This window comes from Eptatretus burgeri, chromosome 1 (assembly GCF_056783735.1).
Source record: "Eptatretus burgeri isolate ZD-2024b chromosome 1, Ebu_testis_v1, whole genome shotgun sequence".
Lineage (NCBI taxonomy): Eukaryota > Metazoa > Chordata > Myxini > Myxiniformes > Myxinidae > Eptatretus > Eptatretus burgeri.
This window is the reverse complement of record NC_140961.1, coordinates 143,514,057-143,540,785: the sequence shown is the minus strand read 5'-3', so window position 1 is coordinate 143,540,785 and position 26,729 is coordinate 143,514,057. Positions and strand designations below refer to the sequence as shown.

General features: G+C 45.3%; 2 protein-coding genes across 4 annotated transcripts in view; one reads left to right on the top strand and one right to left on the bottom strand.

Moving 5' to 3' along the window:
- The window catches only part of RRAS2 (RAS related 2), a 31,192-nt gene extending 18,037 nt beyond the window's left edge, over positions 1-13,155 (top strand). The window contains exons 5-6 of the mRNA XM_085846383.1: positions 10,524-10,642; positions 11,809-13,155. Coding sequence (XP_085702509.1) covers positions 10,524-10,642; positions 11,809-11,896 — 207 coding nt within the window. The 3' untranslated portion in view covers positions 11,897-13,155. The remainder of the gene's footprint in view (positions 1-10,523; positions 10,643-11,808) is intronic.
- Positions 11,707-26,729, bottom strand: part of COPB1 (coat protein complex I subunit beta 1) — a 60,605-nt gene continuing 45,582 nt past the window's right edge. For all 3 annotated transcript variants that reach the window (XM_085846364.1, XM_085846374.1, XM_085846358.1), the window contains exons 19-22: positions 22,928-23,073; positions 16,004-16,093; positions 14,452-14,607; positions 11,707-12,979 (exon numbers count right to left, since the gene is read on the bottom strand). In XM_085846364.1, the coding sequence (XP_085702490.1) occupies positions 12,920-12,979; positions 14,452-14,607; positions 16,004-16,093; positions 22,928-23,073 (452 nt within the window). In that variant the 3' untranslated portion in view covers positions 11,707-12,919. The remainder of the gene's footprint in view (positions 12,980-14,451; positions 14,608-16,003; positions 16,094-22,927; positions 23,074-26,729) is intronic.

Sequence of the window (26,729 nt, the reverse complement as noted above, 5' to 3'; positions counted from 1 at the left end):
CACAAAATCTATCCTAGAGCTGCCAAAACTCACCATCTATCTATAATTCCAGCAGTGTGTGTGTGTGTGTGTGTGTGTGTGTGTGTGTGTGTGTGTGTGTGTATGTGTGTGTGTGTGTGTGTGTGTGTGTGTGTGTGTGTGTGTGTGTGTGTGTGTGTGTGTGTGTGTGTGTGTGTGTGTGTGTGTGTGTGTGTGTGTGTGTGTGTGTGTGTGTGTGTGTGACCGCTGTTTCTCGACAACCACTGGTCCGATCTAATTGAAACTTGCCAGATATATTGCTGGGGACCTGAGGATGTGCCTTTTCAAGGTTTCATATTAATCAGACAAGTACTTCCCAAGTTATGGCCATTTATTTACCAAACCAATGACAAGACACGTTGTTGCGTGGGCGTGGCCGATGGGAGAAGGGAAGCTCAGCCGCGTTCCCCATTACGGGTTACAACGTACGGACTTCCGGAGAGTGATGACTTTCTGTATTCTAATAATTTCTCGATTTCTTATGCGCATTTATAGATAAACACAATGCCCCAAGTTATGATCGTTTTCATATTAGACGGTGCATAAATTTCGGTAACATCAGAGTGCTGGTATGCTCCAAACCAGGAAGTAAATTTTTTCTCTCTCTTCTCTTCTCTTTTTGTTTTTCCTTGCCACGACATTGCGAAAAGGTAAAATACGTTGGCGCTGATTGAATAATTGGGTATTATAAATAAATTGCGAATAATATCGAACTTCTGGGTCACGCACGTACCAAAGAGCAAAGAGCAAAGAAGCAAAGAAACGGCCTGTGTGGTTTATTTCTTTTTTATTATTATTATTATTTTTTTTTTTTTTTACGAGCACGTACTAGTTATTTTAATGAGGGCAGCTTGGATATTTTGAGCCAGGTTGAGAAATGTCTCCGGTATACGGACAAGTCCCTGAATCACAGCCATGCCATCGACTATAACAGCAGGGTCGTGAGGCATTGGAAGAGCAAGGACATTGTCGACCCTACGCTCCATCAAATCCATCAACGCGGATTTATTGGTTTTTGCAAGACTACCATCCGCACTGGCAAGGAAGGGGAAGCGAGACAGGACTTAGCGAATATGAAAGTACCTCTCGCATGTCGAGTTTCCACGTCTGACCAATGATCAGCAGTCGTGCGAACAAACTACGATCAGCTTTCAGGGTAATTTCTTTCTTAGATGTTACCCTCGAAGTACTTTTCACTTGTGCAGTGAAAGTTTTGAGCTTCTGAGCCTTGAGGATGGAGTAGAAATCGACAACGTTCGTCAACAAGCGGGATTCCATAAAACCGCAGAGTAAATGTTCACTGGTTTCATAGGCATTGAGGAGATCATGCTTCACAGTGGGGCTTGCAATGATCCCAGAACTAATGCTTACCAAGTCAGCTTTCGGATCGAAAGGATCAATCATTGAGGTGGTGGTAGACATGAGGTTCTGTGTATGTCTCTCATCCCTTATTGTACGAGCTGTATCCAAATCCTTCCGACGACGTGATTCAGAATGACTACTCGCTAGGGTCTGACATTGTCGGGTTATCGCCGCACGTTCATTCTGTGAAAGGATCCAGCGGTGAACGGCTGCTCCATCAAGGCTGAAGTTGGTGATTCCTGTTGATGTTTTCGAATCACGGTTGACAGTCTACTCGATAGCCTGGTCGCAAGCTATAGAGGCAAAACCATGTTGGTCTTGTCGTTGGACTGTCCACTGAGCACGTTCACGAAGTTCGGCATAGCACTGAGGACGGGTCTCCGGAAGGCCAATCATTTCAACCCAATAAGCCGTCAAATATCGGGAATAATGTACTCGATCGTACGAAAAAAAAAACCATGGCAACATAGATCTGGTTACAGCGAGATGGAGCTCCCAGTTGGATTCCCGAGGGGCTCGAATGAAAAGGAGCAATATCGTCACCATCTCCAAGTATGACGTCCAGAAATCGAAGGTGGGATGAAACTTCCTTTGCTCTTCAACAAACTTGTCGTACACAGACAGAATGGCAAATCAAAAAGATCAAATTTGATTTAGCTCATAACAAATAGCTCGGTAACGTACCTGCTGTGAGTGTTTCAGCTTTAACTAGTTTATCACGCTTTGGCCCATTGACTAGGTTAAGATAACGTGACTCTTTCTTGCAAATGATGCAAATACGTGGGAGGATGTGGCCTTGTGAAGAGATTGGCAATGCCGATCTTGATCGCAGACTCTTCTTTGGTGATGACAGCACACCAGGCTTTTGAACACAAGCATCTCCTGCAGATGCTTCAGGAGCTCCCTCAAAAGCGTGCAAGCATCGTTTCTTCCTCGCAAGCCGTCTCTTTTTATCGGTGAACCGTCTGTAGCACGTCGGATGTTAACCAGCACTCGGTGGAATATTGGTGAAGCCAATGCCAGCATGACTGTGACAACGAGACCGGGCGATGTCACCCCTTTCCCCGGGTAAATCTAGCCATTCTCCCAAGCACTCGCGATATTTACCCCATCTAACCTCAGTAAATGGACATACATTCTGTTCTTGTACCGATGACAGATGCAAATCGCACCATAAAGGCGACTTCTCCTGGGATTTTGCTCGGGACGTCACTAAGTTAAGGCCGACGTGGAAGCTGCCATGACAGTGCAAGTAGTACCCGTGTTTACAAAAATACGGCTGCTGATTGGTTGCAGCTGATATTGCTACACCAGCTGGCCGACTTCTCAGCCAACGTACTCACTTAATCGCCGATTACACTTTGAAAAATAGTGCGTGTAACTTCGAATTGATGCTCAGACTTGGGCGTTGTTCACATGGAGAACTTTTTACACGTTACAGCAAATATCATTTAGACCATATTGTGAGTGAAAATAAGTCGCACCCTTTTCACGGAACGATAGCGGTGGACAGCCCATGGGCTATCATGGATAGGTGGTCATACTAGTGTAGTAGATAGTAGAAAAATCGGGCAAATTATGATACAAGCATCAAATTTGACATTTCTGTTCTGCAGGGCTTTCTGATCAAATCTGCCCGATTGGCCATTTGAAAATCCAAAATTTTGGGGAAAAAAAAAAAAAAACTTCAAAAAAATTTCAAGTCACAGCTGGCTGAAATTCTTGAAGTGCAAGTGAACATCCCAGACAGAGAACCAAGGGGAGATGCAGTCATCATGGATGGCTCAGCACTTATCAATGCCCTACCTCCATGCACTTCAAAGATATTTGATGACTATGCTAAAGAAGACATCATCCCAAAGGTGGAATCCTATGGTGCCAGGTACGAGAGGGTGGACGTAGTATTTGATGTGTACAAGAAGTCAAGTCTGAAGTCCGAGGCAAGGTCGAAAAGGGGGCAAGGAATCAGAAGAAGAATGACAGGAACCAGTAAGACCCCAAGTAACTGGAGAAGCTTTCTTCGAGATGACAGCAACAAGACTGAGCTGTTTCACTTCCTTGCGGAAAAGATGTGTGAAGCACAGACGACAAGCACAGTCATTGTCACAAAAGGAGAAGATGCCATGAGCAACACAAGGAAGTCACTGGATGCTGTGTCTCCATGTTGTCATGAAGAAGCTGACACTCGAATATTTGTACACACCAGGGATGCAACGACGGATGGTAGCAGGTCCATTATCATTAAGGCTAATGACACGGACGTACTCGTCACAGCAATATCTGTACTGCCATCCTTACAGGAAGTAGGTCTTGAGATCATGTGGATTGCCTTTGGCCAAGGAGCCAAGGCACAATGGATTCCAGTCCATGAGGTAGTTTCTGCAATAGGGCCTGAGAAAGCTTGAGGGATCCCATACTTCCAGGTGTTCACTGGATGTAATGTGACGTCGTGTCTGCCTTCCGCGGTAAAGGGAAGAAAACTGAATGACAGACTTGGAATGTCTTTGATTTTTCTGAAACATTCACCAATCTCAGCCGGCATCCAATATTGATTCGTGATCTTGACTTTTTTGAAGTTTTTTTTTTTTCAAAATTTGGATTTTCAAATGGCCAATCAGGCAGATTTGATTAGGATCCCCTGGAGAACAAATGTGCCAAATTTGATGCTTGTATCATCATTTGCACGATTCCTCTCAAAAAATTACTGTTATCTGCCCCACTATACCTGTAAAGTTTTGCCTCGATCTGTTCAGCCGTTTTTTAAGAAGATTTTTGAGGGTTTTTACGTTAAAAAAATATATTGTTACGAATTCGCGCCCGCCGGCGTGTGAACGGCCGCTTCCCACTAATAGTTATCGCTCGCACACCGGACGGACAATTCAGTCGTGACCTGCCGGAACAACGCGGGAACCCTGTCACGGGTGGGTCTTCAACCCCACCACGGCCTAGCCAATTTTCTACCCACGCAATATAGGGTCAATCGCCCAATATCGATATAACTAAGTAGCTGCGCGGGTAGCCAACCGGGAGACCGTATCTCGACGCAGGTCGGCTTGGACACGAACCGCTCAAGCAGTCCGTTCCGTTCTGCAGTGATAACCGAGCGGGTATTATCGCCCGACCTCGCCGGATCAGATTCTATTTAACGGGTATTTAAAACCCAACTAATATTCCGAGATGCAATACGGCGTTCCAATGGGGGAAAAAGACACGACAAACGGGTAACATTCACACAAACACATTTATTTCAATACACGTATACAGTCAATCATGCAGGTATGGAAGCAAATAAAGCGAAAGCACTACAACCGCCTATAAGCCATTTATAATTTACAGGCACTGAAACAGGTTTAACTTATGGAGACTCGGCGCCACATCATTCACACAAAAGAAGAGAAAAGGCCACCCCCAAAGACAAGGGCGCCAGACGGTCCGTAGACCTTTATGGCGTGGGACTTGGCAGACCGAATGAATCCCACGAGACCGTTGCAGGTTACCTGCACCCTCGTGGTGCGATGGTGGGCGAGCTCTCTCCAGTGCTCCTTGCACGAACACGCAGGTCCACGCGACACAGCTGGAAGAGCAGTGCTTCCAGTCCGCGTCCCCTCCGCGACGCCCGGACTCTCCATCGACTGCAAGCTCCGACTCCTCGACCCGAACCCAAGACTCTCCGAAGACCAAGCCGACGAAGGAGAAGAAGCCCCACGCACCACCGAAAACCACCACGAAGAAGAAGACAAAACAAAGTCCCTGATGAAAAACACACACGAAGGGGAAGAAGGCCCCGAGCTGGCGTCCTTGTATCCCCCCGTTCCAACGCCTCGCCCCTCCCCTTTTATCGCTCTGCCCACCTTCCAGCCCCTGCAGGAAGCTTCCAGAAAGGGGCGTGCCCTCTCGCCCCCCCCTCCCCGCACGCCTCACGGGGGCCGAGAGAATCTTTCTTGGCACAGGTCCAGGGAGATTCATTCCCCCAAAATCAGGCCCCCACCTTTTTCACCTTTGACCTCTGGCTCAAATCGCACCTCCCCCATACCAAAGCGCGGGAAAAGCAGGAGGGAAATTCCGCGCGCCATCGGTAGAGTTGTGGTTTGGTTTGTGGAGAAGAGGATCGGCAGTTGGCGTAGCGGGGAAGGTGGTTAGGTGGTTGAGGCCATCGTGGTTGTTGTGATGGTGGCGTTGTGAAGGTGGTTGTGGTGGTTTGAGGCGATCATGGTTGTTGTGGTTTGAGGCGGTTGAAATGTGGTTGATGAGGTTTGAGGGGATTGTGGTTGTAGTTTGAGGCGATCATGGTTGTTGTGGTTTGAGGCGATGGAAATGTGGTTGTTGGTCCAAAATAATGATAGTAAAGAAAAACGGCTATCTCAAAGGATCACATTCCTGTGACACGAATAAATTCCCATTAAACAACGGTGGGGAAATCTCACTGAACACAGACTTATCGATCGAACTGAACTACGGACCTTTACGGTGTCCTGCGAATTTCCACAGCCGTAACAATATATACAGTACTACCTTGACAGACGAGTTTAATTCGTTCTGTGACCGAGCTCGTAACTCAGTTTGCTCGGATATCAAAACAGTTTTCCCAATTGAAATTAATTAAAATACCATTAATCAGTTCCAGCCCCCCCTCCCCCCCCCCAAATTTTTTAAAATTCACTTTATCGCTAAACTTAATTGCTACAATTTTTTTTTACATTTTATTCCCTTTGTCGTTACACTTAATTGCTACAATTAGCCGTTACCGCAGCTTCGAAATAATCGTAACTCCCTTGGCTGGCGTTATAGTCTTCAACGAATCCTTCTGCTTGAGAATAATACATATCGTTGAAGTACTACACTCAAACTCGCTCGCCAGCTCGACAACACGCACTCCACGTTCATGTTTTGCAGTGATTTCACGCTTCATTTCAAGTGACATCATTCGTTTCTTCTTAGCACTGTCCTTTGCAGTTACTTTTTTAGGACTCATGGTTGAGTTACAACAAAGAAATTTGGCAAAATAACTGCACCAATGAAAAAACAAGAGCTAAACACAACGCAGATTACTACGGTATGACCCTACTCAACGAGATAACCAAGAGAACTGAACGAGTGAGTGGCGGGAGATGCGTGAAAAGGCGGGAGAAAAAAAAACCCCAAAAAACAGCTTGCTCCACTCGTAACTCGGATCGAGACACGTAACACAAAGCAAAAAATCGTCCGAGCAACGGCTCGTAACTCGGAATACTCGTAAGTTAGTGCATTCGTATGTCAAGGTATTACTGTATATATAAAAAAAATATATATATATATATACTAGTACGGGCCCGTAGATGAGTGCCAGTATGTGCAGCCCCCTCTCTCGCCCCCACTCTCATCCCCCTTCTCTCTCTTGCCCCCCTCTATCCCCCCTAGTCTCACCCTTCCTCTCCCCCTCTCTCGCCCCCACTCTCATCCCCCCTCTCCCGTCCCCCTCTCTCGCAGATATTGGTCGACAGATAAATGGCCGTAACCTGGGAACTGCTCGTCCGATTAATATCAAACCTTGAAAAGGCACATCAGCGGGTCCCCAGCAATATTCCTGGCAAGTTTCAATCAGATCGGACCGTCAATCGTGCAAAAAAAATAATAATAATAAATAAACATTGTGACGTCATTCGTGATGTCATAGCACTGTGTCTTGTCATTGGTCGACAGATAAATGGCCGTAACATCGGAACCGCTCGTCAGATCGATATCAAACCTCGAAAAGGCACATCCGGGGGTCCCCGGCAATATTCCTGGCAAGTTTCAATCAGATCGGACCGGCGGTCGTCGAAACGGCGGTCGCAGACAAATCGAAGCGCTGGATACGATGCTTTTCATTCTGACTGATCCACCGACGAAGATTCATTGCCAAGACGTATTGGTTCACATACAATTGTTCCTCTGCCTGGCAAGATTTTCCTATTGCGTATTTTGCCAACTGGCCCTCATAAACAATGACGGTAAATAGACACCCTATTTTTGAAGGACTATCATTTGAAAAATAATCGGTTTGCTGGTTTGTGCTGTGGAGCCTCGCGTTGCACACACACACACACACGCACACGGAAAACCCGATAAACTTCTCTCAATGCTCTTGTTTGACCATACCTCCTGAGCCGCACAATATTTTTCATAAGCCACGTCCACTTTAAATAAATAATTGGAGGTGGTGTGTGGGTCTTGATCGTTTTCGGTAAATAAATAAATAATTGGAGGTGAGTGTGGGTGGGGAATCGTTTTCGGTAAATAAATAAATAATTGGAGGTGAGTGTGGGTGGGGAATCGTTTTCAGTAAATAAATAAATAATTGGAGGTGGTGTGGGTCGTGGAATCGTTTTCAGTAAATAAATAATTGGAGGTGGTGTGTGGGTGGGGAATCGTTTACGGAAAATAAATAAATAATTGGAGGTGGTGTGTGGATCGTGGCATTGTTTTCGGTAAATAAATAATTGGAGGTGGTGTGTGGGTGGGGAATCATTTACGGAAAATAAATAAATAATTGGAGGCGGAGTGTGGGTGGGGAATCGTTTTCGGTAAATAAATAAACATATTATTAGAAATCCACAAAGACAGAAATACCGGTGATTCCATTTATTTTGGATCCTTTTCACTTTGGTCAATAACGTTTGGATCGAGGAGAGATTGAAGGTGGAACGACGGTGGAGTTCCTTACAAACACTGTATACACACCTTAAATGATGGTAAATAGACACCCGATTTTTTTTTTTAAGGACTACCATTTGAAAAATAAAACCTCAATCAAAAATCGGCTCGAGTAAAATTTTCTAAATATCTCGAAGTGTTTAATTCCGAAGTCTCGTTTCTCTACATTCAAAACTGAAGGACAAGTATTGAAAATACTGTACGCGGTTTTTCGGCCGCTGCACAGCAACGGGTGGTTGCTAGGCAACGAAATTCAAACGCGCACCTTCCCAGTATATATTCCACCTGTTGGAAAAGTTCATCGAAATCGGTTCGCTGGTTCGTGCTGTGGAGCCTCACGTTGCAGACACACACACAGACAGACGGAAAACCCGACAATAAGGGATATCTCATATATAGCGAATCCAACAGACATACACACACACACACATTGCTGGAATCATAGATAGATATATGGCTGCCAAATCATGTGACCGATGACATTTTTTTTTCATTCTGATAGGATAAAGCGTTTGACGAATGCAATGACGGCGATATGAAGCCACATATGACATCAAAGACGAATCACACTTGTTTTACATGTGCCAAGTTTAATTATTGTTTTTCCAACATGGCTGCCACGCCACGTGACCTATGACGTCATCATCATAAAAAAACATTTCACACGAGTCGTTGCACCTGTGGTGAAAATGATGTCAATTGGATAAACGGTTTCGGAGAAAACGGAGAAAACTAGCACGGACGTACGTACATGCGTACAACCCGAAAATGGCTACGGTGACTTGATCAGCGGTGGCATCAAAATTCCGTTTGAATGGATATGTTAAAAAACTTCTTGGGAATTTGACCTTGAAATTGTAACAGCCTCTAACTACTGATAACACCTGATGTTGGCTTCGCGGTTCGGGTGGCTGGCGTGGGATCTTAGGGTCCTGAGTTGAAGCCCCATTGGCCGCTGAATTAATACCAGGTGGGGTTGACTCGGCCTGTCATCCTTCCAAGGTCGGTGAAATGAGTACCAGGTGCACCGGCATAGGGGCACGGCATCGGTGGAGTAGTCACGCCCCAACAAAATAACAGCTACCCGGCAACCAAGCTGAAGAAGAAGAAAAAGACTCCTCTTGATAACGGCACAGATGTATCGCACTTACCTGTGAGCTGTGTCTGGGTTTGATTCTCGACCTGACGATTACACTACCTGACGATTACACGTGCAGAGCGTTAAGTGCTTCGTTCGTCAAATGCATGTCTGCCGGCAATTAGTTGGTGGACGTTAGATTCGAGTCGGTGAGCCACCGTTGAAAAACATGGAGATGACCCAGGAAAGGTTCGTCGAGAGTTTCCTCGTGGACACTTCTCATCGCATTTTTGATGTAAGTTCTAAAGGGAGGTATTTCACTGTGTCTTCTCGGGGGTTTCTCAGCAACTTGCATGGGCTGTGGACAACTTGGGACAAGTACACACAATCAGGATGTCCAGCAATAATCATGAGATCTACCTAGCCATGAACAAAAGCACAGCACAACGTTCTGCACATCATTCCACGTATACCAGGCACGACTGCTAAGTCCACTACCTCAACCACTGGACAAAGTGGTAAAGTGAAAAGGTGTGCTGAGAATGCGGTTTAGGCCCGAAAGAAGAAAGACAGACCAGCAATTGCTGAACACCATTTTTAGCCGCGTCACATTGCGAACGCTGGCTCTGAGAGAGCTCTGCGTTCTTCTTCTTCTTCTTCTTCTTGTTGGCTGGTGGAATGGCGTGGCTCTTGGACACATTTGTCCTTGTTCTGTCATGGATGGTGTCTTTGTGGGGGGGAAAAAAAAAAACCATCTGATACACACCACAACTAATTATTTGTATATTTTTAACAATGACCTCGTTTGTGGAGGAGCTGCGAGCCAAATCATGCCGACAAATGCGAGACGCAACACAAGACGTGGATTCAAACAGCCACTGACCTTGGGCGGAAGTGATTTAACTCCCTGGAGCACTCCGGGTGCCATTTTTCTCTGTTATCCGGACAATTGAGAACCCTCATCCCTGCCCCCCCCCCCACTCCCTCCCAATGGAGTTTCTGCATCCTCCAGCCTCTAAATGCTGAGCATCATACACCATTAAAGGCTCGCTACGACGACCAGGGTCAGGATCGAATTGCTCAGAGCGCACGCTCCACCACTGAGTAGCGTGTAGTACAATGTAATCCCAGAAATACAACCACCTTTGAGGAGTGTCTGCTTGGCCTCTCTAGTGGAATGCATTGTGTTGCATGAGGAAGCTGCCTTTTTTTTCCATCTACCACTTCTGCTTGTGCCAGCTTGGGATAAATCGATATTGTATGTAATATGGGGAATGTTGTGTGTTGTGGAGGGACAGTGCTTAGAAGACCCCTTAACATCCCCCATCATGCCTTTAAATGACTTAATAGGTGTGCATTCTTTGTTTAACCCCACCCCTCCCACTCCCGTTAGATTTCACAAAATGATGGACAGCAGCTTGCACGCACCTTGAAGGTGCAGTACATGGAAGCTTCTGCAAAAATCCGACAGAACGTAGACCAGTCATTCCACAATCTTGTGCGAGTTATCCGGTAAGATTTGTCGACTGCAGGCTGTCACCTTCCTACTGGATGTCGATTTTGTGATCCGGGGTGTGTTCAGTTACGCAGTAGCTCGCTAGCGCTTGCCAAGTCAGGTGATCCTTAAAGGTTTTGAATGGAGTGCTTGCTTGAGTGTTTAAGCCACTTGGCAAGCACTCTACAAGAACGTTGGAAACTGAACACACCCCTGGTGAACTCCACCACGAACCAATTTGAAATGATCGTGATGAAAATGAAAATGTGCCAGCACACTTAAGGTGAAGATAACTACGTATCCTAAAGCATTTTTGAAGCCTTTAAACCTTCTTTCGTACACAAAACATTGGGAATGTTGGTGCAGTAATCCTCTTATGATTCCGAGCGCATCGGAGAGGGTGACTTCTCGCAGATTTCGAGACAGGGTAACACGTGTCGAAGAGTTGTTGTGGAGTCGAGTACGGTGTTTTTACAGTGCCTCTCTTCGCAAGACGTGACAATTTCGCCGCCCAATCGATTTTCAAGTCGGATTCGGCCTAACGAGCGTTTGCCCGGAATCTGGGGGCTCAAACCCTGCCCGAGTCATACCAAAGATTAAATATCTTTCAATTGAGATCTCCCCATCAATAACCAGAGGGTGTGTGTACGCGTCGGTCTTGGGTCGTCGTTGCGGTGACAAACTGAGCCTGCAAACGGAATCCCACGCAGTCTGGTAAAAACCAAAGGAATTCATTTTACTGACATTTTGCAACTTGAGGGTTTTGTTCAAAGTTAGACTCGGTGTTATAACGAGCTTTTGGCCAAAATATTCCCGTGACCTCGAGTTCAACTTTCCTGTAAACTTCTCGTCCATCTCTTTCAACACGTTTTCCCTGCAGGTCAGGGGCAGGAAATCTATGCTAAACATGAGGGTCGTGGATCTGGCCCTTAAGCCCTCCCTGGGTCCACAAACCCCCTCCACCTAATTGCAAGCCAAAATGATCGGTCACATGTGCCGAAGAGGTGCGTGGATGACAGTCCTGGTTCGCTTTCATTAACATTGTACCCATGGCAAGAACAAAGGGAGAGTCAAATATATATAAAATCACTGATAAACTTTATTTAAGTCGACTTTATTGAAAACAGATGAGCATCGTATGACACCCTGACATTTCTCTTCTCGCGCGTCTTCCCCTTTTCAGGAAATTTCAGTTAGAAGAACGTCCTCCGATATCTGAGATGCCTGCTCCGAGGCCGCCGGGCAGCTGTTGTCACTGCATCGTCCTTTAATGTCTGCACTGATAGGAAGTGGGTGCGGTCCCATGACCGACTGGAGCCCTGCTACAGCGCAGCGATCTGCGCCCACCATGGCAGTGCAAGAAAGGCCGTTTTAAACAAAAAAAAAAATTTTTTTTTGAATGAAAGATCAAGAGGAGATGGTATTGTACAGGCGGTTTGCCAAAATATTGTATACAAAAGTAATTTGTTTGTAATAATTCTTTGCAGTCGGTGCCCCGTAAGCATACCTGGTCCCTGATTGGAAGCGTGGCACCGAGCGGGCCGTCGTTTGAACGGAGGGTTTAATCATTTGTTTTGTACAATGCATGACCATCTATCGCTGGCGGCGGCAGCAGCAAGCTCTACCTGTGTTAGCCTGGCGGTAAGCTCGTTTGCGGCAGACGTGTGTACAGGGTGCGAAACTGCTCCTTTTTAAGACATCGATTCTCACGGGATGGAGGAAACCCACCAATCGTCCATTTCGTAGTCGAGGCAACGGCGTTGTCCGTTTAAAAGTATATTAACTACCAAGATGCATTTCGTCAACTCGGAGTCCAATGTGTTTTGTGGGCAACGGTGATTCTTGCTTTTATTAATCCCTCTCCCTTTATCCAAAGCTTAAGATTAGACATTTGCCAATCTGCCTTTGGAAGAGACTTTTGTAATCTTATTTTTACATAACCAGCGATAGGTATTTTTGTACCGGAATGTCCTCTTATGTACGGTTGTGTATATGAATTATGTACATAGGGGAAAGGCACACTCACGGGTGCTGCTTTTTTTTTTCTTTTTCTTTTAATTGTTATTCTAGTCCCACGAGACACGCCCTCGTCGTAAAGTTGGTCCGTCTAGTGCTGCCTCGTTAAATTTCTCAACCCCACATCCATGCTCGCGGCACAAAGCTGCTGCATTAAAAAAATAATAAAAGGAAAAGGTAATGGACCATCTTTACAGAGCCCTGGCATACACGTAGAATTAGAACCTTGGAGCAGGAAGAAGAAATAACTGTGAGAGATGAGGAGAGGAAACCGACGCTTATGCGGCGACTTTCTTCTGCGACATGTTGATCTTGTCCCCCATGCTGAGCGCCATGCCCTGCAGGATAAGACAACAACAGTCACAACACCATCCTACCCAGCACAGCCCCCCACCCCACTCTGCTTACCCCCCCAAACAGGCTTGTAAATTTGACTGCTTTGCTTGTAGGTTCCATGAGGAACCGAAATGTTAATGACAAACATCGATTGTATAAAGTGCACGTGAGCACCAAACCCCATGTGCTTTCTTTGTTGTTGTTTAAAAAAAAACAAAAAAAAAAACAGTCATCGATTTATCATGTTTATGCATCAAGGTCATGTGATTGTACTTTGATCAAAGCTGAAAACAAATTGGGAAGCTTTTGTAAACAGTTATGTATGAGGTGGGGGGGGGGGGGGGGAGTGGATATCTGATCGTTAATGGTATGCATATCACGAACCAATAATTTACACTCTGCAGGATCTGCAAGCTCGGCCAAACCTGAGGTTTTCATGAAGACACGTTTGCAGCGGACTAAATTCACTTGCAAATCGGTCACCAAGTAAATCCCTAAATTAGCCCCTCCCGGTTAGAAAGCTGGGTGTGCGCTGCCGCTCGCCACAGGGTGAATCCCCCTTACCTGTGGCTAATATTTTAAACCACCCATTAGCCAATGTGGCTAATCCATGTTTTAGTGGGTTTTTTTTTTACCAGTTTTAGAAGAATTTGGGGTGATTTTAGCACAGAATTCAACCTTCATTGAGACGGTCGCCATTTTGTGTTTTGATTACGGGAATTACGCGTGATTTTGTACAAGCTTATATATATACTAACTTTAGTAGTTTTAAACTAGTTTCTAGTAAAAAAAAAAAAAAAAAAAAAAAAAAAAACGACCAAAATTACGCATGATTCCCATGATTCTTGTCTCAAAAAAAATTATTTTAGTTTTTTTGAAATTTTATTGTTATTTTTTTCCCCGGAATGATTCGGTGCTACACGGTGCTACATGCTTCGTTGGGTCAGTGGTTTCCAGGTGAGTTTTGACACAATCAGTAGTAGTACGAGTTTGTTTGGATGTGTGAGATTGGTTGGATGAATGAGTTTGACTGGCATGAGGTTGGTCCAATCTTGGTCCACAACCACCCCCATCCCCACAACCACAACGACCATACCCCCCCCCCCACACACACACACCATCCCTCACAATCACCACCTCCCCTGATGGTCGTTCATTCAACCAATCTCACACGTCAAACTCACTCATCCAACCAATCTGAACAATCCAACTCACTCATCCAACCAACCTCACACATCCACCTTAAAATTAACTTATTTCATATTGCTAAAAAAAAAACAAAAAAAAAAACTTCTGAATAAAATATGTGGCTAATCATTCTAAACCTGGATTAGCCACAGTGGCTAATTCCTTTTGAAAGCCAGAGCACACCCAGGAAAGGATCCTGTGGTTTTGAAAATGGAGACGACCACGCGGGTTAGGAAGGTGAACATTCGAGCGAGTGATGGTAACAAACCGAACTTCAAAAACTCACCTGACTCTTTGCACGGATGCGGATATGGCCGGACACAGACACGTCAGGGCTTTGACCGACTGGTTTCTCGATGCTCACGTTCGCCAGGGCGTCTTCACCGAAGATGGAACGAGCGTACAAGTTCGCCGCCATGAAGCCGCAGTCACCGACTAGTGCCTGATGGAGGACGAAGTTGGAACCATTTATGCAATGTTACTACTTTATTGTTGTCGTCATAACTAAAACACTTCGTAACGGCTACTTCCTTTGAACTAGTAGTCTTTTACAACAACTACTTCCACGTTTGTGGAGGAAATTTGGCCAAAGCTTCTTGATGAATCAACTGGCAAGGCCTGATGTTTGCCTGAAGTTGATTTGGGCAGGATTTGTCATTTGTTCAGGGTGCCAGAGATAACTTTCCGCCTCTTCAGCATGGCAGCAGACAGGACACCTGGCTTAACATCGATCCGAGGGACGGCACACTTTGTGATGCAACCACCCTGCCTGCGAAGCACAGATCCGATCGTTTACAATTGGGTTGAGAATCAAGCCCAGACTCGACGGCTCAAAGGTAATTGTGTTCTGTCGTCCTGTCACGTTCAAACCAAGAAGGGCAGAATATATATTTTTTTTAAATACCTTTTTAGAATGACAGCTGAAAAGGTACAACGATTGGTGTCCCTCCATTGTCGAACTAAAAATGGGGGCAGTTTGTATGCTCCGATAATGTATCGTTTTCATCGCCCATATAGAGCGCGCTGGGAGGAGGGCCCAGAGGTACGCATACTTACCTCTAAAGCTGTCGTCCCTGGGTTTGAATCTCAGCACAGCTACAAATTGTCATCCTAGTGCCTTGCAAGCAGGGCGAGGCATCGACGCGTGTGCCCTCCCTCGGATGGACATTAAAATGGACGTCCCGTCTGCCAGCATCATTGGTGGATGTTGAGGATCCCACGGTGTCTGTCGTGAAGAGGAGGCGAGCTATCGCAAGCACCCTGAACAAATTCCTGCCCTAACCGACAGAGTACATTGCATCGGTGGCACGGCCGTGCCCTCGGCCAATTATGCAACCCTGCAGCCTTGTGCTGCAGACAAAAGAAGAAGATCATCCATAAACAAGCCCTACTGGCTACTAATTATTACCGCCAAGCAGTGTATTCCGTTCTCACCGGAGTCAAGACGGCGAGTTTGTGACCACGCCTTGCAAACAAAACTGTAATAGTGCTCTTTACTGAGAATGTGAGAACCTTTCGCATGATAAAGATCACGGAAGGAGGGATGCGTGGCCACACGGCCACAATGGCCATTCTCATGTGCCCAGTCGATTGCAATCGGAACGTTTTTTTTCTCGTCAACACTGGGGGCGATTACACAAGGCATGAAGGGCAATAACACTGCCGACGTTCCATCCCAAACCGGAACAAACTGCTTGCTGACCAAGATCCAAAAGCCCATTCGATGATGACATTTATCTACCGGGTGAGAACCAAGAATACGAGGATTTTGACAGCGCACACACTTTCGCGACAACCCGTACATTGCGAAACAACCACACGTTGAAACAGAGACGTACTTTTTCTGGAGTGAGGCTTTTCATGTTTGTCGACTTGAGTACGTGCTTCAAGTATTCCATGAGATCGGAGATGTTGGTATTCACGGTCACCTGGGGAACACACGCACAGCACACTTGGAAGGTCGGGCAGGTTTGTAAAGGGAGGATCTGCTTCATGACTTTGCTTGATCAGTCAGTGCTATTTTGGCTGAAGCACCAGTCCAAGTTTTTTGCTAAATGCTGCGCTCAATACCACGTACGTACACGCACGGAGCAAAAAACAGTTAAGCAATTGGTTCGCTTCGTCCATCTGCCTGTGTCTACAAACGTCAGCTCATGGTCGAGGAACAACTTCGTTTCAATTGAACGTTATATTTTGAACATGAATTGGAAAATGCACCTGTCGTTCAGCAGTACTTTGGCTCTGAATTTGTCAAGAGTAAAAGGTGATTTGGGCTTTGGATTACTTGGAGTGAGGGGGAGTGGGTTTGGAGGAACTGTGAAATCACTCAATTATGGAATGTGTCCCAAAGTGTGGACTCCTATTTGTTGCCGATTGCCAACCAGTGGCCATGGCAGGAGGTAACAGTGGGGATGCACAGGTGTCATAGATAACAATTCCCAAATTACTATTTACCTTTACAAGGTAATGGGGGTTTGGACTTGCACATGGATGGTTTGCAAACAGAACCCTTTTTTACCAGACTCGGTGGTGTAAGGGTTCGAGTCGATCATCTGCAAGGAGTTTGGGAGGTCGGCAGTTCGAATCCTGGCCGAGTCGTACTAAAGATTTTTTTTAAATAGTACGTGCTGCTCCCATGCTTGACATTCAGCATTTTTTTAAAAGGATAGAGCACAGACAAACAGCAATAGGTTGTTAATGATGGTGCAGGCTTTGATGGGCCTCCTCCTGCATTCAGTTTCCTTGTAAGGGACCTCATATTTACCTCCGCCACTGAAGGTGGGTGGAGGTTACGTTTTCATCCCATCCGTCTTTGTCTGTCTGTCTTTGTTTGCTTGTGAACAAGATATCTCAAAGTTGTGGATGGTTTCGGACAAAAATTGGTGGGCCGGTTGGATATGTAACAAGGAAGAATTGGTTTGATTTTGGTGAAGACAGAATCCAGATACAATAATTTTTTAAGTGATTCTGCACCATTTCGTGATAGGGCTACAACTATATAGAGCACATTTCAAAAAAATTATGCACGGATTCAGATGAAACTTGGTGGATAAGTTGGTTAGGTGACAAGAACAAGCAGATTAAATTTTAGTTCGGGTCTGAATCCAGATCCAGCCTTTCAGTCGGATACAAAACGTAAAGCAATCAGCCTGGCGGAGGTATGCGCTCCACCGAGTGCCTTTCTCATATTATCCTGTGGCTGATACAGGGTGAAGAAGCCTAGATCCATGATCCTCTGACACTGGTTAAATGGGTTACAGGTCACCATCAAAGGTTGGATGCCATTACTCTTCAATGGCAAAGGTGTATGTGGACACCGACTCATCCAACATCTCATTCCAAAATATAATGGGCATTGATAAGGAGGTGGTCCCCTCTTTGCTACTATAACAGCCTCCACTCTTCTGGGAAGGCTTTCCACAAGATGTTGGAACATTGCTGCAGGGATTTGCTTCCATTCAGCCACAAGAGCATTAATGATGTTGAGCGATTAGGTCTGATCAACTGGGAATTCATTTCATCCCAAAGGTGTTCAATGGGGTTGAGGTCAGGGCTCTGTGTAGGCCAGTCAAGTTCTTCCAAACCGATCTCGCCAAACGATTTCTGTACGGACCTCGCTTTGTGCACGGAGGCATTGTCATGCTGAAACAGGAAATGGCCTTCCCCAAACTGTTGCCACAAAGTTCGAAGCACAGAATCGTCAAGAATGTCATTGTATATGCTGTTGCGTTAAGATTTACCTTCGTTCAACCACTTCCTGCACCATCAAAACTCAACCATGGTCCTGCAATGATGAAGGAATCGTTCTACATAAACCACGGTCCTGTGACCAATAAGGAATGGTTCTGCCTCGTCAAAACTCAGTTATGGTCCAGTGACAATGAAGGAATGGTTCTGCATCGACCATGGTCTTGTTACCAAGAACAAATGGTTCTGTGACCAAGAACGAATGGTTCTGCACCATCAAACCTCAACAATGATCTTGTGACAACGAAGGAATCGTTCTGCATAAGCCATGATCATGTGACTAATAAAGAATGGTTCTGCATCATCAAAACAACCATGATTCTGCCTCACCCAAACTCAACCATGGTACTGTGACTGACCAAGAATAAATGGTCCTGTACCACTGAAACTCAATGGTTATGGAACCATGAAAAAAAATGGTCCTGCACCAAGGAAACCCAACACAGATGTCAGTTATTTCCCATGTTGTTTCCAGCCCACGTCGAAGATCCTTCCTCGCGGTGGATGAGTTTCCTGATGCCAATCGAGTAGAAGTCCATGATTTTGGCTCGGATAACTTTTGGAAAAGCTGAATGCTTTTTAACCCCCTTCATCTTGAAACAACCGAACTAAAATTGCGGCCAAGCTGTACGAGTGACCTCAGGCATGTTCGGTTGAAATGAGGGATGACAATTTGCTGCAATTTCATATCAAGTCGGACTATTTCACAAAATTAGCTGCATCACCATTTTTTCGGCAAACGTGCATGCGGACCCAGTTTTTCCACAAACACACGTTCACCTGCTTTGGTTGAAGAATGGAAAACTGTGGTCGAACGGCTGCGTTTCCATTCTCGATCATTTTACTACCAAGAGCAATTTCTTTCCCGTACCTTGTAGAAATTATTTGGCAAAACAAACTCTGGTCAATCGAGGGAACCCACATTTATGCTTTCATGGTTCTCATTCAGAGATTGGTCGGAAATGGAGAACAATAAGGTGGAACATTATGAGCAGCACTTGACGGATTTACCTGTACGCAGCTCGACTCTACTTAAACGCTGCATTTCGTCGCTTGCCATCCACACGTAATTGCTCGCCAAATGATCGAAAGCATGAATGACAAAATGCAGTTAGGGAAGCACAGTAGCACACGTGTCCCCGAAAGGCCACAATCTGTCTGGGGTATGAGTAAACCAACTGATACCCGTGAAAATAAATGGCGGCTTTGAATATTAAATAGTACGTTTTTGATCTATGGTACGCTGATTTTGACCAAATTTGGTGTGCATACTCAGAGCTCCTACCGCCATGTGGGAAAGGGAGGGGTGTGTGTGTGGGGGGTGAGGGGGGGGGGAGTCAGGAAGAAGTTGGAAGTTAAGAGGAGTTCATAACTAAAGGCGCAGTCACTGAAAAGAATGACGGTGTAATGCTCACCTGTCGAGATGGTCACTATAGGGAGATTAAATGTCGAATGAAGTCGATCGAGATTCAAAAAGCGAGTCGTTCCAGAAAGGCACAAAGCCTTCGAGTGGGTCACCGTTTCAAACGATGAAAAATAGTTGTGGCACCCTATTTTATCGAAACCTTTTGAAGAATATCAACACCATGAAATCTAACTAACTTTCATACCTGTACATGTCTCCTTAATCCCCAATGTCCTGTGCTTTGTTACCTCCGCCACCGTAGGTTAAGGAGGTTATGTTTTCACCCCTTTCTGTCTGTTTGTGTATACGATATCTCAAAAAGTTGTGCACGGATCTGGAAGAAATTTTGTGGACAGGTTGGGTGTGTGACAAGGATGAACTGATTAGATTTTGGTGAAGATCCAGATCAGACTACGAGAATTTTTAAAGCGATTCTTCACCATTGAGAGATGGGCTCAAAAACGATATCTATATATATATATATCACGATATCTCAAACAATTGGGGACGGATTCGGATAAAAAATAAATAAATAAATAAAAAAACTTAGTGGACACGTTGGGTGTGTCGCAAGGACGAATCGATTCGATTTTGGTGAAGATCCGGATCCGGACCTCAATACGAGAATTATTTCATTTCTAAAGTGATTCTTCACCGTTGAGAGATCGGGCCCAACGATAAAGTACTGTATACCATGATATTTCAAAAATGTATTCAGCCCGATATGTCCTCGTGGATCAGGTGTTACGTGGCGGAGGTATGCGCTCTACCGAGTGCCCTTCTACTTCCTATCTCTAACCATCTACATTAAACATATACAGTCGTGCACAAATACATTTACTAGCCTTATTCAAAAGGGTGAAAATTAAACATGCCAATGGGAAACCATGAAAAAAACAATAAATAATCACTTTCAGACGACACAATGATCGTGTTCCGGTTGTTTGGTGAAGTTTCCGGGCAGTGTACGAAACGAGAGGGAGTGGTGAAGTGCGATGTACAGCAGAGAGCGCGGTGTGGTTTATCCTCACCTCTGCCACGTAAGGACGGGTGGACGGAGGTTATATTTTCACCACCGTCTGTCTGTCTGTCTGTTTATTTGTCTGCGAGCAGGATACATCACTCAATTATCACGGATGGATTCGGACAAAATTTTGTGGACAGGATTGGGTGCTTGACACGGATGAATTATTTAGATTTTGGTGAAGATCTGGATCCGGATACTCGAATTTTTTAAGTGATTCTTCAGCACTTAGAGATATTGCCAAAAACTGTGTGTAGCATGACGATTGAAAAAGTTGTGGACGAGTTATGACAAAAGTTGGTGGATGAGTTGGACAGGTGACAAGAACAAGTTGATTAGATTTTGGTTGCGGTCCGGATACAGATCCGACCTATCAGTGGCGTACAAAACGTAACCTGTTCAGTCCGGTGAAGGTATGCGCTCTACTAAGTGCCGTAAAAGTTTGGCATTGAATTAGCCCTCGAGAATCCTGGTGCTGTTTATATACAAGACATTTTTTTCTTAAAAGAATTTGGAATGAATAATTTTCCTTCCTGAAAAGCGAATTCTCATGTTCAAAGATATCAGGTTAAATGTTGCCATTGAGGTCTGCACAGAGCACAGCAGCGTGTCAATCTCATGTGGAACATCAACATATTACACATGTAAGGGGATAAGGGGGAGGGGCTGGAAATTGATTAAAATGTAATAGAGATAAAGGAAGAAGAAGGTACAGTAGAGGAATTGGGGATGAGGCGGAAGAACAAAGAGGCGAGGGTTGGGAGGTTAGAAGAATCTGAAATGGATTGTCGAGGAATATACTGGGGGGGGGGGAGAGGATGCGCAACTACTCTACATTCTCTCAGTCCAGCATTCTGATCATGTGGAGGGGTGTGCAGGGCTATCTTTGTCCCAACATGGGGTGTCAAAAAAAAAGAATTTGACCAAAACAATTTAAACAATAAAAAGGGCAATCAGAGATTGCAGACCGTCACCAGGGCTGCTTTTGTGTACTGGTGTGCTATGTAATTAATAACAGACATCATTAGATCTGCCACTTTATAACTGCTGGCACTGATGACCAAGTACTAAGACGTCCCGCTTTTATGGGACACCTGACCCTGACCCATGACGTTTGTTATTATTCCTCAATTGAATTCAGAATGAGATTAAAATTAATTCAATTCAAATCAAGTGGAAGACCAATTAGGTACAAGTCCTACATTGGAGTAATCAGATGGAACCCAAACAAACAAAAAGCAAAGATGAAGTAATCAGGAGGAACCTGGATAAGATTCACATTTCAGCTGTTACTCTGCTACCCTCAAACCCATCCAGGCACAGCCAAGTGAGCCTGATTCAGAAAAAACGATAAATTATATATATATACACATCAAAAAATTAAACAATTCTGGCTGCCAGACCATGCGTCCGATCAAGTTGAAATATAAAACTTCTATTCCCAATCACTACTAGATCATAAATGTAAAGTTTCACATCAATTGATTAAGCAGTTCCAGAGAAAACATTGTTTAATTTTTTTTCTTCAATCCAATATGGCTGCCAAACCATGTGACCCATCAATTCTTCCTCAACAAACTTGTACGCCCATGGCTTGGGGAACATTTGTGTGAGGTTTCCCCTCGATCTGTCTGGCCATTCTGGAGAAGAAGATTTTTTTTTTTTAAATAAGTTTCAGGGCAAATCCAATGTGGCCACCAAACCATGTGACCGACGACGTCAAGTGTGAACCTTTTGTTCCTCATGGATAGTATAGGCGGTCAAACGTGTATAGTTTTGCCTTGATCTGTTCAGCCAATTCAGAGAAGAACAATTTTGAACCTTTTTCTTTTTTTTAACAATATGGCTGCCGAATCACGTGACCAATGACGTCAAATTTTTTCTTCCGTGGACAATTTTATCCCGAGATGGCCCACAAAAAATTTCATACTCATCGATGTGGCATTCTAACAATTATGTCATTAAAAAAAAATAATAATAATAAATCACACGCATTCCCCATGAGTACTTGCCGTGTGCCAAGTTTCAATTTTTTCCTTGGTGCGGTTTCAGATATAGAGGTCCAAAGGTTTTCTGTTTTCCAACATGGCTGCCACACCACGTGATCTACGACGTCATAATTATCAATAAAACATTCTACATGAGTAGTCGCTCCTCCAAGAGATGGTGAAAATTTTGTCTCAATCTGACAAGCGGTTGCGGAGATAAACACAAAAGTTCTGTGCGGACGGACAAACAAACAAACCCGAATGCAATGCCCTCTCCTCCGGCATGGGTAACTGGATTGGCACTTGGTGGAGTGCATACCTCCACCATCCTGAACAGTTTACCTTTTGCATCCCGCCGACAGGTCGGATCTGTATCGAGGCCTTAAAATCGAAATGGCTTGTTGTCACACACCCAACGTGTCCACCATGTTTCATCCTAATCCGTCCATAACGTTTGAAGCTATCCAGCTCGCAGACATACAGACAGACAGGGGTGAAAACATAACCTCCGTCCACTTTCGATGGCGGAGGTAAAAAGCCAACACATGGGTGTTTGAAGACCATACACTTACACAGTGTGTACTTTAAAGGTACTCACCTTGTTCTCCCATTCAAACTCTGCCCACATCTGGCGAAACTCAGCGTCTGAGCAAGACGCAGGCTGGATGTAATCCATGATGTCGATGTGGATGTCATTTAGGACAACGCAGTTGCGGTCACTCGCTGCTCCAGTCACATCGTACACTGCACGGGGGTGGAGATTTCATAAGATCATCTTCTCTGTTTTTTTAAAGTATGAAAATAGAACACCGCTCGATCGTGCAGTTACATTCCGCTGCCCTGCGTGATCGGCTGCAACATGATGCAGATGCAACAGAACAAAATTGGACCCAAAAATAATGTTCACGATGCTTCTACCACTATACATATAAACTAATGTAAATAAAAATTATTATCATTCGACCGCAAACACAGTAAGTTGGGGAGGACGACAGCACCGTTGGAGTCGGGGCCATAAGCCAGGGCCGACAGACATGCATGTCTGTCTGTCTGTCTGTCTCTCTCTCTCTCTCTCTCTCTCTGGATTTGTCTTTTGGCTATGCATGATCACTCTTCGTCTGGGCTTCACATTTTCCGCTTACCACGAACGTCCTGCTGTACTCCCTGGCCGCCATACACACAAGCTCCTGCCAGGGTTAGGTCAGGTATGGGAGCATGTGCCAGAGCAGCGTGTCGCTGCGTCTACTTTCCGCCGGTTCTCCAGCAGCCTCCGTCTGGACATCCCCCAGGCAGATGCCTGGCCCATCCCCATTCTCCTTGAGATGATCAACCTGCAACAACCACGAGGCGCGTGGTCGGCCCATTGGCCTCCTCCACTCACGAGACTCCCTCGCTGAGAGAATCTGGTGAGCAGGATCAGAGTCAGGAAAACGAGACATGTCCACACAGCCGCAGCTGATGCTCACGGACAATACAGGTAACAAATCTCATTTGAGTCTCTCTCAGCAACCGCTCGTTGGACACAAAGTCCGACCAGCGATAGCCAAGGATTCTCAAAAGAGACCTGGTACCAAAGGAATCAAGTCTCCGTCTCAGATCCCTGGCCAGAGTCCAAGTCTCACATTCATAGAGCAAGACTGGAAGCACCAAGGACCTGACGAGTCAGAGTTTTGTCCTCTCGCACAGGTATCGGCAGCACCACATCCCATGATCCAGTGAATCCATGACTCCCCCAGGCCTGACCCAGACGTCTGTTGACCTCTGGCTCACAGCTAGCAGAAACATGAATAAGCTCATGCCACTGCACTTTATCTGCAGTCTCTTCGCTTCACCTCTCCACGAGGTGCCTCAACCATGGTCTGGAGACCTGCTTGTGCTTGCGGTGGAGCAATCTCGATCCGCTACCGGTATTCTTTACAATGGCCTCACTTGGCTTCCCATTGTGAATGCATGAATTCTTGTGTGTTTGGGGCCATGAGGTTTTATTTCCCTGTATCAGGTGCTTCGTTTTACTGCGTATGTACATTTATTTTCATCGATTCGTGTCCCTCTATCTTTTGCTACGGTATTCTTTGGTTTTATTGACCTGTTTCTTCTCAACATAAACCTGTTTTTCATTCAGGACACTTCGTGTGGTGGTCCGCCGTTTTTAAACCTCTCACATGAGGAAGCATTTTGGCCCTGTTTTTGGTGACTTCCTGGGGGGAGGTTCAAACTGGTGAAATTCGCTTTGAAAAGCCCGATGGAAACAGTAATTCTGACCGTGGCGTGCGAGGGACCAATTCCGATTGGGTCCCTCATGCGACTCGGCTCATCCTGTGAGGACTTTATTATACACCCCACTGTCGACATGAGATGACAAAACGTTAGGAGGAAAACAAAACACGGTGGTTCATCCAGGGTCTTCGCTCAGCCCCCATCCTTTTGAACCGGCCAACGCACCGTCAACACCAGGCTCCTTGGAGAGGCTGTGCATCGATTGGGAAACTGAAGCAAAGATCGTTTGGGCTTTCCTGGCAGACGTTACAGTTCCAAGGCCTACTCGTCGTTAAATTGGTGACCGTTCGGGTGGGAGATTTGCCATGGCCACCCGTGTCAATATATATTTCATGGAAAGCTTGTACAACCCATCCAAACCATACCACACCACATACTACAATTATAAATACATCAAAACAATCACTTACAGCCTCGAGTTCAATCTTTAAACCACCAGATAACGCCACAAAGTAAAAGCCACTGAGCACGAGGTTAGGATTAGCTAGGTATTCCGGACTCGAGGGAACCGTTGAGCACCTCTGCCTCCCCTCCATTTACTCATTACAAAATTACACAATAAACTGCTCACGTGCTGTACGTATGCGATGCTACACCTGATAATCAAGGAGCCGTGGCATCTGCAGAGATGCCAACTTTTGGAAATCAGAATTAGGGAGGATTTTCAACCGACACCAAATAATGTGCGCGAAGCGCACATCTCGAGCGCGGAGCGCTCGACCCTTGCGGCGGGGTCCAGGGCCCGCCTTAGGGCCCTGGAAGCTCTGGGGTTCTAGACGCTCTCTAAGCCCTATTTTGGAGCATTTAACATGTTAAGAATTCCCACTTTTTGAACAAAAAAAGGGGAAAATTGTGCACTTTTTAATGTTACATGTATGTTAATATTAATAAGTTAGGGGACAATCAAAGATTAACAAAAAGCACAAAAGAAGCAATATTTTTCTTACCTTACTGGCTGGTACTACTGCTGCTTGCTTTTTCCATGGCAGCTTTGCTGAGTGACAGCTGTGTGGCTCTTTTAGCCCTTCTGATTATGTCTTTGCTGTATTCTCTCTGGTAGCAAGGGGTGCTATGAGCTAGTTTTTCAATTAAGAGAGCTTCCAGGGTTTTGACACTCAAATTGGGACGAAATTCAGTATGATTCTTCCGTACAAGACTGAGTGCCCGCTCACATGATGCGTTCGAATGAAGAATGACCAAGATTCCCTTCATCACTTTGCTCAAATTAGGATACTTCTTGGCACCAGTGCAGGGATCTGTGAGCTGTGAAATCCGATGCCACTGCTCATCCACTCTCACTGTCTCAGTAGCAATTGTAGGTAGGGAGGCGTCTGCCTGGTAGTGAGCGAATTCACTCTCAAGACTGTCTATGTCACTATCACCGCCACTGAACAGACAGGGGAATTTCTTGATGAAAAACTCCACACAGTCAAACCCCACTTCTTGGTGTAGCTTAACATCCAGCACCTGAGCATGCTTGGCTAATTCATCATCTCGCGGCCAGGTTTTGAAGATGTAATTGCAGGCTTTCACATAATATGAGCGAACTGCACTGAAGAAACCTTGGATGTCTGACTCACTCAGAATGAAGGTGGATTTCTTGAGACTCCTTTGTTCCCTTATATACAGTTTGGCATCGTTCCCAATCATGAGGTCCTCATCATTCTTCTGATGATTTCTGTCAGAGAAGGGTACATTTACCAGAGCAACCGATGACACCGATGGTTTCAAAAACCGTACGAAGATATCTTTCAGAAGACCATTCAATTCTCCGTGCAGGAGATGAATACAGGGTTCGTCTCTTTGGAGCAGAAGAGTCCCTTATGCAAAAAGCTTTTTAGCATATCGAATGAAGAACCATTAGAGTTTTGTTTGTGGAGCCAAGAACCTCCTGTTGACACATCTTTCTCTAGATTCCTGCACAGTGCTTGAGGAAGATGCGCTTTTTAGTTGTAGAACTCGTAGTACACTTAGCCGCAGGGCGATCACACTTTGCGTTTACTGCCAGCAGAAGAGGTCAGACTCGTAGTACCAGATCCAATTTTACGTTTGAGGGAGAGAGCTTGAGGTAGGTGCAGCCAAGGAAGAAGACCTCTGATTCGAAGGTTTTGCTGAGCTTCTAT